General features: G+C 50.3%; 1 protein-coding gene across 2 annotated transcripts; it reads left to right on the top strand.

Moving 5' to 3' along the window:
• The first annotated feature begins 923 nt into the window (after positions 1-923).
• Positions 924-14802, top strand: CLU (clusterin). 2 transcript variants are annotated; one of them, XM_081268884.1, is made up of 10 exons: positions 1032-1060; positions 1514-1531; positions 4283-4413; positions 5805-5953; positions 8506-8676; positions 9237-9648; positions 10585-10692; positions 13205-13434; positions 14171-14343; positions 14579-14802. In XM_081268884.1, the coding sequence occupies exons 3-10, from the start codon at positions 4320-4322 to the stop codon at positions 14586-14588; spliced, it is 1347 nt and encodes a 448-aa protein (XP_081125010.1). In that variant the 5' UTR covers positions 1032-1060; positions 1514-1531; positions 4283-4319; the 3' UTR covers positions 14589-14802. The 2 variants fall into 2 exon arrangements, with proteins under 2 accessions (XP_081125009.1, XP_081125010.1); XM_081268883.1 differs by lacking the exon at positions 1514-1531 and having other exon boundaries at positions 924-1060.
• The last annotated feature ends 2016 nt before the right edge of the window (positions 14803-16818 follow it).

Raw genomic sequence — 16818 nt, 5'->3', positions numbered from 1 at the left:
AAGTCAACCACCCCAAACCAGGCTGCCTGTACATGCTCCATCCGTCTTCCCACCAGCCTGAGAGCAAAGCCAGCCCTTGCCCTCTCTACTCAAACTCCAATGTCCCAGAGTTCAGAGTGGACAGCTCTGCTTCTTTCCTAAGAAGTATCAGCACCTTTGGGACTCCTGGACAGTTTCTTCCCTTCTGGGGGTGGTGGGGGTGCAGATTCCTGGGACAGGAGATGCACCTGCTCTCAGCAGAAGCTAGTTGAGGATGACTCTGTACATGGGTCCCAGTGCAAAACAAACATGCCAGGCCCTTGTTCAGAGAGCATGAGAATTTCAAGTCTGCAAACGTAGAACTCTAAACTGGGGCTGCACTAGTGCCGTGCCAGCACTGGAGCCCAGCCTGCTTGGCTGAGTTCCAAGTGAAAGGGGACAATAATTGCTTAAGCTCCATGGATTTAGGAGTCCAGGGAGACTTTCTGTCTCCCCAAATAGATGCTCTGCTCATCCTTTAACCGATTTCAAACACTTAATGTATTCTCTTCCCAAGCACAACGCCTCTCTCCATCTTACCCTCATTATTTCTGACACTTTCATATTTAAATAGAACAGGAGAAGTGGAGCGTGTTTAACGTGAAAGATTAACATTCAATGGGGCCGGGGGGACTGTGAGATTGTATTTTGGACTGGGTACCGGCCAGCATAGAATAGACCCTCCTAACCCTGTTTATTGGGGCACCCCTCAAGCACTTCCCTACTGGGGTGCGTCCAGGCTCCGAGCCTCTGAAACACCTGAGGCAGAGCGAGTCCCAGGGTGTCCCCTAGAACTGGCTCGGTCATTCGCGGTGCTGACGCGCCCTCCGGTGCCCCCAGCCGAGTGCTGCACCGCCCCCCCTCCCAGCTTCCAGAAAGCTCCCCGCGCATTCCATGGCATTCTTTGGGCGTGAGTCATGCAGGTTTGCAGCCAGCCCCAAAGGGGGTGTACGCGAGCCCGAGCGCTATAAATACGGCGTCTCGCGGTGCTCAACACCCGGCGTCGCTAGGAGGAGCGCACGGGAGCTGGCGCAGCTGACGGGTAAGCGTAAGCTGTCCCCATCTTTCCTACCCCAGCGCAGGGACGTAGGGGGTCGATGGGAGGGCGGGGGTAGCAGCCAGGTGGAGGTGGAGAGAGATGACAACTCCACAGCCCTGACCTTTAGACAGAGCTCCCAGGGGACCCCACCGGGAGGTGGCCAGAGCCCTGTCGCCAGGCAGTTGAACCGCAGGCCGATTGGGTAGGCGGTGCACAGGCGAGACTCTGGAGTCCCTGTGCGCATGAGCTCTAACCACAAATTTTGTAGCGGTAAATCGGTCATATGTAAAATCCTCCTTTTGCAAAATCGGGGAACCTGAGGCTTGGAGGCTGCTGTGCCTTGTGGGAGGTACAGGGGCGTGGCGGCGCTGCCTGCGTGTGGGCGCTTCCCGCGGCGCAGTGAAGGTGTTCATCTCGGTTGCAGGCTGAGTCATCTTGTTTTCTCCTATTTTCTAGTTCTCCGGAGAGCGCTTTGTAAGTACGACGTTGTGGATATAAGTATATACTGCAGTCACCTAAATCCTAATTTTTCTGTTTCCTTATGCACCTAAGGTGCACTAGAGGAAATCTCCATCAGGCCTCAGACGTCTGATTCCACCGTCTCATTTTATAGATGGTAATCTGAGGTCTGGGGAGGCTTTGGGAGGTCTGTCTCCAGTGATAAAGTGTCAGGTTGGGATAAGAACTGAAGCCTCTTAGCCTTCCAGAATTCCTGGACCTAGTGGGGTGGGGGGGGGGAGGAGGGAAGTTGTGGCTGCTGCTGATAATGATTTTTTTTTTAAGAAGGGAGAGATTAGGAATTTAAGAGTAAGTACAGTACTATAAAAGGATTCTCAAGAGGATGCACCCACAAAAGTGTGCCTCTAAAGAAGACTTGAAGACAGGGATTGCAAAGAATCTTATGGTATAAAAATGCATACAAAAGGGAGGAGCCAGGCATGGTGGTGCACACCTGTAATCCCAGCAGCTTCAGAGACTGAGGCAGGAGAATCGCCAGTTCAAAGTCAGCCTCAGCAACTTAGCGAGACCCTGTCTTAAGGGGTGGGGATGTGGCTCAGTGGGTTCAATCCCTGGTACCAAAACAAACAAACAAACAAACAAACAAACATGGAGGGAAAATACCACAAGGGAAGAGTCTGTGGTGCAGTGCTGGGGAAAGGAGGTCTTTGACTTTGGCATGACTCCAGCCCTGAAGGGGATGAGGAGAGAGTTCATTTAGAGGGAGGGCATTGGGCTTTGGCCCTCATTCTCATGCTCTCCTTGGACCAGCAGTATCCAAGAGGTGCTAGTTTTGAAGAAAAGCAGATGCTGACTCAAAATAAGCATTATCACAAGACCCTGGAAAAGTAACCCATCATTTCCTTAAGGCTAAACCAGAGTCAGAGGACCATAGGTGGCCTGTGGGCCTGCTTCAGTCCTTTGCCCCTCTCCAGAAATGCCAGTTAGAGGTTGCCAATACCCAAGATAGACCCTCAGTCAGGTTTGAAAGCAGTCAGAATATACAATGATTATATCAGACCCTTGGGTTTATAGAAGGTATTACATCAGTAAACTCTTGTTAGGTCCAGAGGCTCAGAGATTGAAGTGACTTGGTATCAAGGAAAAGATACTGGATCAATAGTTGGGAGGACTGGGTTCTTACCCTGGGTTGCCACCAGCTTGCTGTGGGACCCAGGAACCCCACCTGTCTCTGGGCTCTGGCCCAGCCCCTGAAGGTGGAGAGGCTGGGTTGGAGAGTGACCCCTTTCTTAGCTCTGAGCTTGATGGCTCCTGGACAGACCCCATGCCAGCTGCTCATCTCCAGCACCTCCATCCTATTCTCTGCTTTGACTGCCCTCTCCCCTCTCTCTTCAGGGTCCACCGCCCTGCCCTTGGGTGAGAACCTGTTTCTGACCATTTTGGATGAATTTTCCAGAAGTTGTTGCTCGGGCAGGGGTGGGGGTGTGAGGGGTTGCCTTCTGGGAGAGGGGTTTCTGGCTAGCATTATCTCTCTTGTGTAACAAAGGCTCTGTCCCTGCCGGAGGCATTCCAGGCCTCACTGAGCACAGCCTATGAGACCAGATCCTTCCTGGTGGGCCTGAAGTCCTGCCCAGCTCAGCCACCCACCCCATGGTTGGGGAAGGCGCTGACCAGCGCTCACTCCCACGCTGCCGCCTGCTCTGCGTCTAATTGCGTCAGGAGAGACTTGTCTTATTAATGATCTACCCAGTGTCCAGATGGGCCTGCTGAGAGCAGGTTTTAGATGTGAACCCTAGTGGCATGGGAAATCGGTGAGCCCAGATAAGCCACAGAGCGGGGGATCGAGGGCGCAGGGGGAGTTGTCTTATGCAACAACTTTAGCTGCTAGGAAAGGGACCATTGTGTAAGACCCAGGTTGTGGCCCGTGTCCCCTGGCTCAGGGCAATTGGCCCAATGGTGGCAGGGGTGCCTTGGCAGGGCACACTGGTGCCAGCTTGGAGGGAATGGGCTGGTTGAAAAGGACTTGGCAGAGCCAAGGAGCACGTCCTCCTGAAGGGACTTTTCTGGGGAACCTGCTCTTTGGGCTCATGGTTAACCCTTCACTTGGCCCTTCCCTGCCTTCACTCTGCCCTCGCTCTCCCTTGGATGGCCCTCCCTTCTTTGCTGTGCTCATGATGGATACCTCGGAATCCACAGGCAGCCTGCCAGAAGTCTCACACTAAGGATGGCCAATGGCTTTAACTTCCTGTGCCAACCTAAGGGGGTGGATGCTCATGTCTCAGACTCTTATAAAGCACCTTCAGGTGGCGCTGGGGCTCTGAGGGGAACAGAGTGGTGATTGATTGGTAATGTCTGCTGTGAGTAAGTGAGGAGGAACAGGGAAGGGACAGATGAGTGATCCCAGGGACCTGTTTTCAGTGTTTGATACCTAGATGCCCTTTCTGGACAAGGAGACCCAGTGCAGGAAGCCTGTGTGCCCTGCTTAGTGGGAGGAGGAAGTTTGGCGGGGAGCCCAGCCGCTCTGATTCCATGAGTCTGCACCCTCAGTGTATCTCCTGCCTTTGTTTTCTTTTGAAGGTGTCAGTGGCAGGTCTGGTCTGTCCTCCGAAGTTCCTCAGGGATAAAACTGCAGTAATGCCAGCTGAGGGGACGGCTGAGGGCCACATGTCCCCAAGTTCCTGGAAGCTGCAGCAGGCAGTGAGCTGGGCAGGAAGCCAACAGGCGGCCCAGCTGTTCCCATGATGGCTTCCCCTTCTCTCTAAACAGAGCGTGCTAGGATTCCAGACTCAGAGAAGGCGGCGCCATGAAGACTCTGCTGCTGTGTGTGGGGCTGCTGCTGACCTGGGGCAATGGACAGGTCCTGGGAGAACCGCTGGTCTCCAACCAGGAGCTCCAGGGCAAGTAAACTGGGCTTTGGGCAGGGCTGCTGCACAAGCTCACATGCCTTCTCTGCAGTCCCAAGTGCTGAAGGCCATTTTCATCTTGTACCCAAGTCTGCATTTCTCTGTCCAACCCTCTCTGACCATCCATGCCCTGCCCCTGGAGCTGAGGCTCTTTGTGGTCAGGTGTCTTCTGGGCACTGGTCTGCATTTCCCAAGCCCTTGGCATTTTATTCAGCCATTCCCTTCCCCGTCCCCCTACTGGCTCCCATGTTCTTCCCCAAACTGTGCCTTGCCATTTGAGGCATTGTGATGGGGCTGCTGCCCATGGGTCCTCACCTGTCCAAAAGAAACCAGGCTCCACATTCTCCACCCACAGGGCAGGGAAGGGACAGTGCTGTTCAGCGTGCGTGCTTGGCCGTTGCAGTCTTCTCTTTCCTGAGCCCCTTCCAGAAACCCATTCTCCTGTCACCCACCCCCTCTTCCTAGCGGACCAGTTCTGCGGGGTCGTGGTTAAAACCCCAGATTTGGAGATGAGACCTGGGTGTGCGTCTGCCCTGCCACTCCCTGGCTGTAGATCCTGGGCTACTATCTTGATCTCATGACTCTGCTTCTTTCCCATCCTAGCTTGAGGTATAATTGACCAGAAAAAATATATATCACAGTACACACCGATGCTTTGAAATACATGTACATTCTACAAGCTAATTAGCATGTGCATCACCTTCCCTAGTTACCTTTTACTTCTGTGGTGAGAACACACAGATCTACTTCCTAAAGAAAACCCCAAGTATGGTATCTGGTGTTACTAACTGTGGGCACCATCTGTAAATGGACCTTCAGGAGTTGTTCATCCTACATGATGGACATGGTGTGCCCATGGGCCCTAAACCTCCCTGTCCCCATCTTTTCCCATCTGGTGGGCATGATCATGTGCTGGGAGTAGTAGGTAAAGTGAATGTGGCACAGGATAAGCAGTCTCCCTGGTGACAGTGCCATTCACTCATATTCCTGTCCCTGTCACCTGCCACTCTGCATTGGAATAAAGAAGTACAAATAAACAGAATTCCAGAAAAGATTTATAGCCGAAATAACGGTATATTCTATCTTGAGGGCTGTGAGTTCCCCGAGGTGGTGTGACAGTGGGAAGGCGTAGTGCTTCTCTGAGACGTGCTGCTCCTGAGGTTTGCATCTCCGAGCAGTTGGGTAGAACCACCCAGGACCCCTGTGATGGGCACCTATGTCCTGCTAGGCAAGGCCGTGTGCTACCTCCCTGGGGTGAGGGCCGGGTCCCAACTTTGACAGTCCCTGTGCCAAAGAGACTTTTCTGACCATCCTATCTGATTCTGGGATTGTCACCCCAACCTGATCTCATCTTGCCCGTCCTGCCTCCTGCTTTTCTCTTGTAGAGATGTCCACCCAGGGGAGTAAGTACATTAATAAGGAAATCCAAAATGCTGTCAAGGGGGTGAAGGAGATAAAGACTCTAATAGAAAAAACAAATGAGGAACGCAAGTCGCTGCTTGACACCTTAGAGGAGGCCAAGAAGAAGAAAGAGGTAAGGGTCTGCATGTCTCTGATTGCCAGAGAGGATGAGCATTTTCTCATATGTTTGTTGATTGATGGTATGTCCTCTTCTGAGAAGTGTCTGTTCAGGTCCTTGGCCCATTTATTGATTGGGTTATTTGTTTTTTAGTGTTAAGGTTTTTGAGTTCTTTGTATACCCTAGAGATTAGTGCTCTATCTGATGTGTGAGGAGTAAAAATTATCTCACTTCTATCAGAATGGCAGAATACAAACAACAATAAGTGTTGGCGAGGATGTGGGGAAAAAGGCACACTTATACATTGCTGGTGGGACTGCAAATTGGTGCAGCCAATCTGGAAAGCAGTATGGAGATTCCTTGGAATCTGGGAATGGAACCACCATTTGACCCAGCTATTCCTCTCCTTGGACTATACCCAAAGGACTTAAAAACAGCATACTGCAGGGACACAACCACATAATGTTTATAGCTGCACAATTCACAATAGCTAAACTGTGGAACCAATCTAGTTGCCCTTCAGTAAATGAATGGATAAAAAATGTGGCAAATATACACAATGGAATTTTACTCAGCAATAAAAGAAAATAAAATCATGGCATTTGCAGGTAAATGGGTGGAGTTGGAGAAGATAATGCTAAGTGAAGTTAGCCAATCCCCAAAAAACAAATGTTCTGATATAAGGAGGCTGATTCATAGTGGTGTAGGGAAGGGGAGCATGGGAGGAATAGAACAACTCTAGATAGGGTAGAGGGCTGGGAGGGGAAGAGAGGGGGCATGGAGTTAGAAATGATGGTAGAATGTGATCGACATCATTATCCAAAGTACATGTATGAAGACAGAAATTGGTGTGAATATACTGTGTATACAACCAGATATATGAAAAATTGTGCTCTATATGTGTAATATGAATTGCAATGCATTCTGCTGTCATATATAAAGAAATAATAAAAAAAAAAAAGAAAGAAAGAAAGAGGTAAGGATGAGCTTACACCTGTGTCTGGGCCCTCCCTGCTGGCGGGGAGGGGAGGGACTCAGTGGGGTGCCTTGCTGGGTTGCCATGGTGACCCACAGTCCTTCCTGGGCTGTGTCACCTGATGCTGGGACTGTAGTGAAGAAATGGGGAAAGTTTATTTGCTTTTCAAAGACTCTTGGGGGTGAAATCTTGGATCTGGTTTTGTTCCATGCCTGGCTCAGGGCTTGATGCCCAGATTCATTTCAATAGATTTTTCTAAACCCTGACCATGTGCAGGCTCCAAATAGGTTCTGAGTTGGGGGTTGGGAGCAGGGAGTCACTGTTAACATCTGATCTATTTCTTCCTGCTTTTTTTCTCTATATTTCTCCCCACAATGGCCGTATTCAAGATTATGAATTTTTAAAATAAAAATGCTTACTATAATACTTAAAACTTATAAATAAGCCTTGTAATGAATGATGTATTTGTTACCCTTTGGTACATATGGTAAGTAGTCTCCCCACTTACCCACAGAGGATATGTTCCAAGACCACAGTGAATGTCTGAAATCAAGGACACCACCAAACCTGTAGATACTGTTTTTTTCTTGTGCATACATCCCTCTGATAAAATTTAATCCATAAATTAAGTGCCATAAGAGGCTAACAACAACAATTATAACAACATATGGTAATGTAGAATAATTAGAACAACTTATGGTAGCAAAAGTATGAATGCAATCTCTCAAAACATCTTAACTCTTTGTGGTACTTTTGTAATATTTTTGGACTGCAGTAGGTTGACCTTGGATATCTGAAACTGATGAGTGGATTACTGTTCTATAGTTTGTTTAACTTGTACTCTGCTTTTGAGCATCTGGATTGTTTCTGATGTGTGTATACATTAGAAACAACAGGGTGCTGCAAGAAGTCAAAATGCACTGTGGAAAGTGGATAGGCAAGGCAGACCTTTACTCCCACCTAAGGGGGTGTTAGGGAAACCTGGCTAGCAAGAGTGCCCAGGTGGGCATTTGGTCTGTTTGTATCTCTAACCTAACACAGTGCCTCCCTGCACTCTTATTGGAGGGGTCTGGGGTTACCATCTATGTGACTGGCTGATTTTAGAATTAGTGCGGGCATAAGGGGAGGACTACCATGGGATCCAATTAAGGCTGAATTCTAGATTCTGAAAATGGACCACCAGACTATTTTTCACATATATAAAATATATGCAATGATATATACCTATATAAAGATTTTTTTCTTTATTTTGAAAATTCCTTGGGATACACTCTTATGGGATTATATAGCAAATGAGGTATAAGTGAGAAGTAAATCGGGGTAGAAACTGCCACAGCAGTAAGTCAGAACTTTTGAGTTCTAGAGGTCGGCTGGGCCTCCAGGGAGGAGAGGCTATAGGAAGCCAAGTGGGAAGAGCATTCCAGGTGGGCACATGTGGGATCAAGGGTTGGTGCAGGGGAGGAAATAAGCACATCCGGTGATCAGACCATGGGAAGTCCTGCAGGTGGGGAGGGCCAGGCACCCAGTGGGAGTGCAGGGGAGGGGTGAAGTGTGGCCTCTGTGGCAAACCTGGCCTCCTGTCTCCCTGTAGGATGCCCTGGATGAGACCAGGGACTCTGAAATGAAGCTGAAGGCAATCCCGGGAGTGTGCAACGAGACCATGATGGCCCTCTGGGAAGAGTGTAAGCCCTGCCTGAAGCAGACCTGCATGAAGTTCTACGCACGAGTGTGCAGAAGCGGCTCGGGCTTAGTTGGCCACCAGGTGAAAAGGGTGTGGTTTAGGCTTTGAGTGGGGAGTGAGGAGAACCTAGTAAAATACACTCCATTCCACATCCGGTGCTGTTGGTTAGTACTGGCCGGTTGCATCCCGACCCCATGCCATGATTGACTGTGATTGTCAGTCATGATTGTTCATGTGAGTGTGGACATGGCAGTTGTCACTAATGTGTGTCAGGTGTGTGCCTCCCTCCAAAGACCTTTACCCAGCAAGGATTAGCTGGATAACAACAAACATTTTTTAGTGCATTAATATTGAATCCATGGGCCTTACCTATGGGCCTCACTTGGTTGGGACTCAAGTGAATTTTGTTGTTCCCTGAATGCTGAGCAGCCGAGCAGCTGGGTCAGTGTCCTTAAAGGCCGCAAGTGACAGGGGGCCCCTCTGAACTGGACTTCATCAACTCTAGGGGATTTGTGCACCTCAGGGCCTGGTGGGGATGGAGTGGGTGGTGGGTGCCCTTCAGTCACCTGCTGTGTGCCTGTGCCGTGAGAGGCAGGGCTGGCCGGGCAGGCACCTCCTCACTGAGTCGTCTGGCCACCCAGCTCGAGGAGTTCCTGAATCAGAGCTCGCCCTTCTACTTCTGGATGAACGGCGATCGCATCGACTCCCTGCTGGAGAGCGACCGTAAGCAGAACCACATCCTGGATGCCATGCAGGACAGCTTCACCAGGGCCTCCGGGATCATGGACACGCTGTTCCAGGACAGTTTCTTCACCCACGAGCCCCAGGACACCCGCTACTTCTCGCCCTTCGGCTTCCCCCACCGGAGGCCCCACTTCCTCTATCACAAGTCCCGCCTCGCCCGCAGCATCTTGCCTCTCTCCCCCTACGGGCATCTGGGCTTCCAGGACCTGTTCCAGCCCTTCTTCGAAATGATACACCAGGCTCAACAGGCCATGGATGCCCCGTTCCACAGCCTAGGCTCCCAGTCCCCGAACATGGACTTCATAAGAGGTCAGAAAGAGGTCCCTTTCTTCCAGTGAGGGATGGGAGCCCACTAGATGTGTTCATCCCCATGTTTCCCAGCAACCCCGGGAGGGTGGCATTAACCCATTTAAAGAGGAAGAGGACTGCGACAGAGGTAAAGGAATGCATGAGGTTTCAGGGCCGACAGAGTGGGGTCCCCCCATGTAGTTCCGCAGGGGTTGGAGTGTTATTTCAAAAGCCAACCAGCTGCTGCTCTGCATGACACTGCCTGCCCTTCCTATGGGATTGGAGCCTCTTTCCCTGGTGAATTTAGGGGGCTTGGTGTGGGGCCACACCTTCTTGGCAGGGAAGTATGTCACAGCCACATCACCCTTAAGGAAGGGGTTCATGGCTGTGACCATGGGGCCTGGTTCAGAATGAGGGTGCAGTGCATAGTGAGGTGTGATGTGGACAGGAGTAGATTTCCTTCATCAAGGCTCTGTTGGCCACGCTGCGCCCTCTTCTGTATGGTTTGGCACTGGGGTTTGGCCCGAAAAGCATGAAAGTGCCGGAGGGCCTCGTGCTGAATAAGCGTCTCCTGCAGCTCCATCCGGGGTGGAAGTTGAGGTGTCAGGAGGCTCTGAGGAGGATGCACCCCTTCCTTCCAGAGCCTTGCTGACCAGCCAGCAGGAAGCAGGAGCCAGGGAGAGTGCAGAGCAAGCTGCGTTCTGCAGAGGAGTGTGGGGACAAGAGGGGTCTCTTCAGATGGGAGGGGAGGCAGTTGCCTGGACAGGGGCCCACAGGTGCCTCTGCAGGAACCCCAAGCAGACGCCATGTGTGGAGGCGGACAACCAAGTTGCAACGTGCTGTGACCACAGGATCTCAAAGGGCCAAACAGTTTTGTAGAAGGGGGCTGAGAAATCGGTGGGGCCTGCCCTGTGTTGCCGAGCGCCTCAGCCTCTTTCTTCCCTCACGGGTCCGCAGAAGGTGACGATGACCAGAAGGCCGTGTGCAAGGAGATCCGCCACAACTCCACAGGATGCCTGAAGATGAAGGACCGGTGTGACAAGTGCCAGGAGATCTTGTCTGTGGGTGAGTATGGGTCAGAGTGCCAGCTTTCCCTGTCTTCACTGTGTCCTAGTTCCTTGTGGCCTCGTGGGGTGGCCTTTTTACAGATGCCAGCTTTGTGCCTCTGAGCTGTGACCCCAGGGCAGGTCCTCAGCCTTGAGTATCCTGGTGCCCTCAAAGGTTGAAGATTCAGATTGTTCTGAGACAAATGTAAGGTGCCCCTCACCGGGCAGGCCGTGGTAAAGAGGCAGCCCGCGGTGGGTGCCGCCAAGGTTTGTGAAAGAAAGCCCTCCCCTCTGACCTCCCCAGCTGTGCCCCCAGGTACCAGGTGTGCTGGCCATGTTCGTTTTCCATGGCACATTATGAAATTGTAGGCAGCGTGTGTTTTGTTTGACCAACGCTCCCACGTGGCAGGTACTGTTCTAAACTCTACCGCTGTTTACTCATGTCCTCAGGACGACCTGATAAGTTGGGTACAGTTCTTGTCCCCACCTTGCAGAGGAGCAAGTGCAGTCACAGGAAGGCTGAGTCACTTATCTAAGACTATGTGACCCCCACCACAGGCCAGCTGGGGGTTGGGCTGTGCTGGCAATCAGCACCCTGGGTTTTCTCCCTGGGGGCCCTAGGGACCTCGTCCACCTCCATGGTGGCACTTTTCATTTCCTTTTGTCCATCACTTCCCCAGGCAAAGGAAAGGTTTCCCTTCAACTGTTTCTCTCCATTTAATCAGGTCTGACTATTAATGAAATTCTCCCTACTTTGAGATAACAGCTATGAAAGTCCTTAGTAAGCAGTTTCCCTGCTCAGAATGAGCTGACTTTCCCCTGGTAGGTAGCTTATCCTTCTGTGGCTTTGCTCTTACTTAATATGATTTGGTTTGCCAGGCCTTTACAGTCTGGTTAGATATTCCCAGCCTTGCTCCTGTGAGTTTAGAAGCAAAATAAATAATAGTGCTTTCAGGGGCTAGAGTGCAAAGAAGCTGTAGATACATACGTGACCATGCTTCTGAGCTTTTCCCATAAAAATATCATTGAATGGCAGAAAGATGTCACCTTAGGGCCTAGACTCAGATCGGACCTCGTGTACCTATCAACTGAACTCAATAGACCCCCTTTTTTGGCTTGGGGAAGACCTACTGCTTTTTATTCAAGGTACTTTGAAGTATCTAAGCTGTACTGCCTGGGGACACTGGCCCAGGATTTCTCAGTTTCAGCCTGCTGGCCTTTTGGACTGGACCGTTCTCTGTCCTGGAGGCTGTCCTGTGTGTTGCAGGGAGTTCAGCATCATCCCTGGCTTTCACCCACTAGATGTCGGTAGCAACCTCCCCCTACCAGTTGTGATAGCCAACAGCGTCTTCAGAATTGCCAAGTGTCCCCAGGGAGGCTGCCTCTTCCCTAGTGGAGAATTACTGTTCCAGGCAGAGTCTCTGCTCTGGAGAACTTTTCTTATTTTTAATTATTTCCTGGTAAGAGACTGAAAGTTACTCATCACACATTCCCTTCCAACCACCTTCTTGACATTAATGCTATTTCTTGTCCCACCTGACATTTTTTTTTTTTTTATTATCAATGATTGCAAGGTGCTGCCAGACGAAGACAGAGATCTCCTTTCCCCTGATTCACTTAGGTTTGGGGTACGCTCTTCTGGATATTTTTGAAATAATTTAGGGGGAGAAAAACAGTAACTAAAAAGATAATGGGTAGCATTTAGATCTGAAAACCTGCAGTGACACTTGACCAAAAGGAATGGATTATGTCTTACCTGTTCTCTTGAGCTTGGTGACCAGCCTTAGTGGACAGGGGGCAGGCAAAGATTCCCAGCCACCAGCCTGCTCTGCTTGGTGGCCTAAGGTCCTGGATAGCCCTGTGCTGCATGGGCTTTTGAGAACCAGAATTGCTCATAACTCTGCAGATAGGCCCAAAAGAGAAGCTTGGAGATGTTCCAGAACCCCAGACACCAAGTATAAAGAGCCCAAGATGAAGATTTAAACACTCGAGTTCGACTCTGACCCTGAAGATTATTTCTTCTATGGCTTTAAGCAAATGGTCTTACTCCTGTGGGCCTCAATTTCATTATTGGTAAAGTAGGATGTTAATACTTAAGTCAGAATGCATAGACAATGAGAAAAGAGCACCTTATGTGGTATCTGGTACGTAGCAGGAGCCATATGAGTGAGTAAAATCCCCTTTCTCCTGAAATGACTTCTGCGAGGAACTGGGTCTGAGGACATGGAGCACTTGAGATCCATTTTCGTAAAGAGTGCTCGCCACTGTTACCAGTTGCCAAGGAGATGAGTCAGTCACACCACTAAGCACCCTGTTTAGTTCAGCTGACAGCTTTTCCTGGAGCAAGCGTTTCTTCATGAAGGAGCAAGGGTCTTGATTCCCGTTCTGGGGAGAACTCTATTTTGGGGGGACCCTCACAAACATCCTGTGCGCTGCCATGCCCGCCTGTGTGAGCTGGTTTCCATTCGCATCTTTGTCCCTTTTGAACTTTCCTTCACGTTTCTGCCTTGTGCTTTTCCCCCTCTGGACAGACTGTTCCACCAACAACCCCGCCCAGGCTCAGCTGCGGCAGGAGCTCAACGACTCCCTCCAGATCGCTGAGAGGCTGACCCAGAGGTACAACGAGCTGCTCCGTTCCTACCAGCGCAAGATGTTCAACACCTCCTCCCTGCTGGAGCAGCTCAACGACCAGTTCAGCTGGCTGTCCCAACTGGCCAATCTCACCCAGAGCGAAGACCAGGCCTATCTCCGGGTCTCCACAGTGAGTTGTGTCCTGGCCACATGCTAATGGGGGGGGACCTGAGACCTGGTCTGGAGGTGATGTGAACCTCCCAGGGGCAAAATGGGACACAGATTTACAGAGGGCACTTAGGTTTTTCATTGGGCATTCATCACATAACCGGAAATAGGAAACCCATCTGTACCGTGCTGCACTAAAGACCCAGCCAGGGAGGCAGAATATCATGACCGTCCCCAGATGAGGAGAGCAAGCCAGGTCCCAGAGCTAGCCCCAGCCTGGAGGACTATGGGCAACTCCCCTGGCAAGTTAGCCCTGGCTGCAAAGGCTGGACTCTTTCTCAAAGCTGCTTGGTGTCCTGGGCCATGGGGAGTGGATCATGGTTGCTGATTGTCCTCTGCCAGTGACAATTTCTCTCTAGTGTTGAAGACCCTGTTTTTGTTTTTCTGATTCTTTTTGTGACCTCAGACTGGCCAGTAGCTGCACTAAGAAAAGTGCTTAGAAAACACTTTTACCCTCTCGGTGCCCATTGGGCTGGTTGTTCGTTTGCAGATGGCCTTTGTCCTTTCAAAGGCGTGTGTGAATCAAGGCATTTCTGTTCAGATGAGTTGCACAGATGTTTGTATTAGTAACAAGCAACCTGTCAGATGTCCAGGTGTTCTTGAAGGTGTGATGGAGCTTCTGCATCATAGGCCTTATTATAAAATGTGGGCATTGTGGCCGTGACCTGCGGCTCTTCTCTTTCTCTTATTCTGTCTAGGTGACCTCCCACATTTCCGACTCAGAAGCCCCCTCCCGTGTCACTGAAGTGGTTGTGAAGCTCTTCGACTCAGACCCCATCACTGTGGTAATCCCAGAGGTCCCCAAAGACAACCCTAAATTTATGGACACTGTGGCAGAGAAAGCATTGCAGGAATACCGCAAGAAGAGCCGGTAGGTGGACAGGCCTTTCTTTTGGCTCTGCAGAGCCCTAGATGTCCCTGGGGGCTGAGATAAGGGACAGGGTATAAAGTCTGGGCAGAATGCCCAAGCCTGTGACCAGAGCCCAAGAACAAAGTCAGGAAACCACCGGGAATTTTATTTTTCCTCTGAGGATAAGAATGTGGGTGTTGGTGGCTGCTTCTTGGTGAAAATCCACCCTTTCCCGTACTCCCCTTTTATTTTTCAGAGAGGAGTGAGTGTGAGTGTTGCTTTTCCATAAACAGAGGCATCTGAGTGCAGCTCCCCTGAGACGAACCACAGCCCCCCAGAGAGCTCTGCATGTCTCTCCGTGACTAGGCCCCAGTCCCGCCGGCCTCTCCAGGATTTTATGCTCTAATGCCTGTATTTGCTGCTTGTGGGAAGAGCTGCTTCCGCATGCAACTAATTCAATAAAGCTGCCTTGTGACCTGAGTGCCCCAAGTCCTCTTCGTGCTACTCCCCGTCCTCTACCCCCCCAACTCCTTCATTTTGGTGTGGGGCTGCGAGGGTGGGGGGGGGTAAGGAAAAAGGAAGAGATGGGAACAGTTAGTAGTGGCTAATGGCTCAGGATGATCACATAGTGGAGAGTAAAAGGGATATGTACGATGACAAAGTTGAGCCAGTTCAAGACGTTCCTGCTTTGAGAAAAACTGGTATATGCCACAAGCCAACTAAAAGAAATCTCTGAAACATGAATCTTTTCCATTGTTATAAAACTGGCAGTGCATTCTAACTGGGGCACGGGTGATCTCCCAAAGGAATATACTAAGAACCAGATCAGGTAAAGAGGGGGTAACGATAAGGCTTGCTGGGTATTCAATACATGATTGATATTTTCTTTATGAAAACTATAGTCTGTGAAGACCAAATGAGGCGATTTTCTTATTTTGTGAACTTGGAATACATGGGCACCTTCTTGACTGTGGGCTCCCCTGCCACTGTCCCTCTGTCTTACTCTGGGCCACAGGCACTTCTCTGCTCAGGTCTAGAAGACTCATTTGCAACTCAGCCTGAAATTTAACTGAGCTGCAGTTTATGATATTGCCAAAAGGGGGCGCTAACTAACCGTGATACAAACCTCAATCCATAAATATCAAGCTGTGCATTCATTAATGTTCTCTAATTGCAGACTTTATCCATCAAATATGCTGCACATGGAAAAAAAAAACCATCTGGTTGCATGCCAGGCTTGTGGCAAAGTCCACATGCACATTCATGGCTTAGAATATCCTTAGGACACTGTCAAGTACCTTGGCCACATGGGCAACAAAGTGGTAAGGCTCAGCTCACATCTAAGGTTAATATTTAGGGTTATTCTCAAGGAAAATCAGAGGAAGATCAGTGCAGTTCACTTAATGGTATACGGTTAGGGTTATGAGGTCAGAGGGGATTTGCTGAAATGACCATAATTATAAATTACATATGCTAATGTCACAGAGCATGTTTGAACAATTTCTTCATCTTTTCCGTTGTTGGGTTGCTAGATTATGGCAGTTACTATATTCAGTGTTTGGGATTTTTCTTCATGCACCTACTTTCAACTCTCACACTGGAACCCTAAAAGGCAGGCCCTGCAGCTGATTTAGCTTCCTGGGGACCCCGTGCCTCCCCTCTTTTCTCCTTTGCATAGTGGCCTGGTTTTAAGGATTCCTGGATGACCCTCTATCCCCGACAGAAGTTCCAACCTGAGGCACTAGGAAGATTGAGGCAGAACATGAGGCCACCAAGGCTTGGGGATAAGATGCAGCTAGATCTGGGGAGGGGGCTGTGGATAATGAGCCCTTGGTTTGGGGCCCAGGAACTCTTGTGCCAAAGTGGGAACAGGGCTTGGAGATCTGAGAGAGATGGCTTTGATGTCTGCCTGGAACGGCAATCTGCTGTTAGCCTGGGTTGACACTTGACGATCATCTGCCAGAAAGCTGTAAGAAGATACAGTCTCGGACGACTGGAAGGCGAAATGACACTAGGGCTCAGCAGTGCCCAGCACCCGGCAACTATGAACTGGCCAGCCAGAAGGCTCCGGGGTCAACTGCTTTGTGAGGTCCCATTAGGTCCCAGCAATTACCCTTGAGGAGGGGTTATTTTCCACATGTTACAAAAGAGCGTGGCCCTCATCAGAGAAGTGTCATGTGGGCAGGATGTGGGAACACTCCCACCCCAATTCCTCACAGCCCAAAGAGCTGGTGAAGGGCCCTCAGAGTTGCCCATCCCTCAGGGAGCAGGCAAGGGTGGAGCTGGCAGATACCCAGGGGTGAGCAAAGCAGAGATCTGGAGGGAGGGCTGGGGTCAACAGAAGGGCCAGTCTGATGGGGGAGGGGGAGGGCTTTGGCTTTGGAAGTGAGATTGATTCAAGCAAACCGAGTGTTCCAGTAACTGGAGTTAACAGGAAGTAAAAGGATGTGCTGGAGATGGTATCGAGTGAGAAGGCACTGGCTACGGTGGGCAGGT

The sequence above is a fragment of the Spermophilus citellus genome, assembly GCF_964194105.1.
Source record: "Spermophilus citellus genome assembly, chromosome: 16".
Taxonomy (NCBI): domain Eukaryota; kingdom Metazoa; phylum Chordata; class Mammalia; order Rodentia; family Sciuridae; genus Spermophilus; species Spermophilus citellus.
This window is presented reverse-complemented; position numbering and strand designations above follow the sequence as displayed.

Bases quoted from the DNA above. Each gene is read 5' to 3' on its own strand.
- CLU (XM_081268883.1), top strand. From the start codon at position 4,320: ATGAAGACTCTGCTGCTGTGTGTGGGGCTGCTGCTGACCTGGGGCAAT. The intron at 9,649-10,584 runs GTCAGAAAGAGG...ACGGGTCCGCAG, and splicing joins GAACATGGACTTCATAAGAG to AAGGTGACGATGACCAGAAG. The intron at 13,435-14,170 runs GTGAGTTGTGTC...TATTCTGTCTAG, and splicing joins CCTATCTCCGGGTCTCCACA to GTGACCTCCCACATTTCCGA.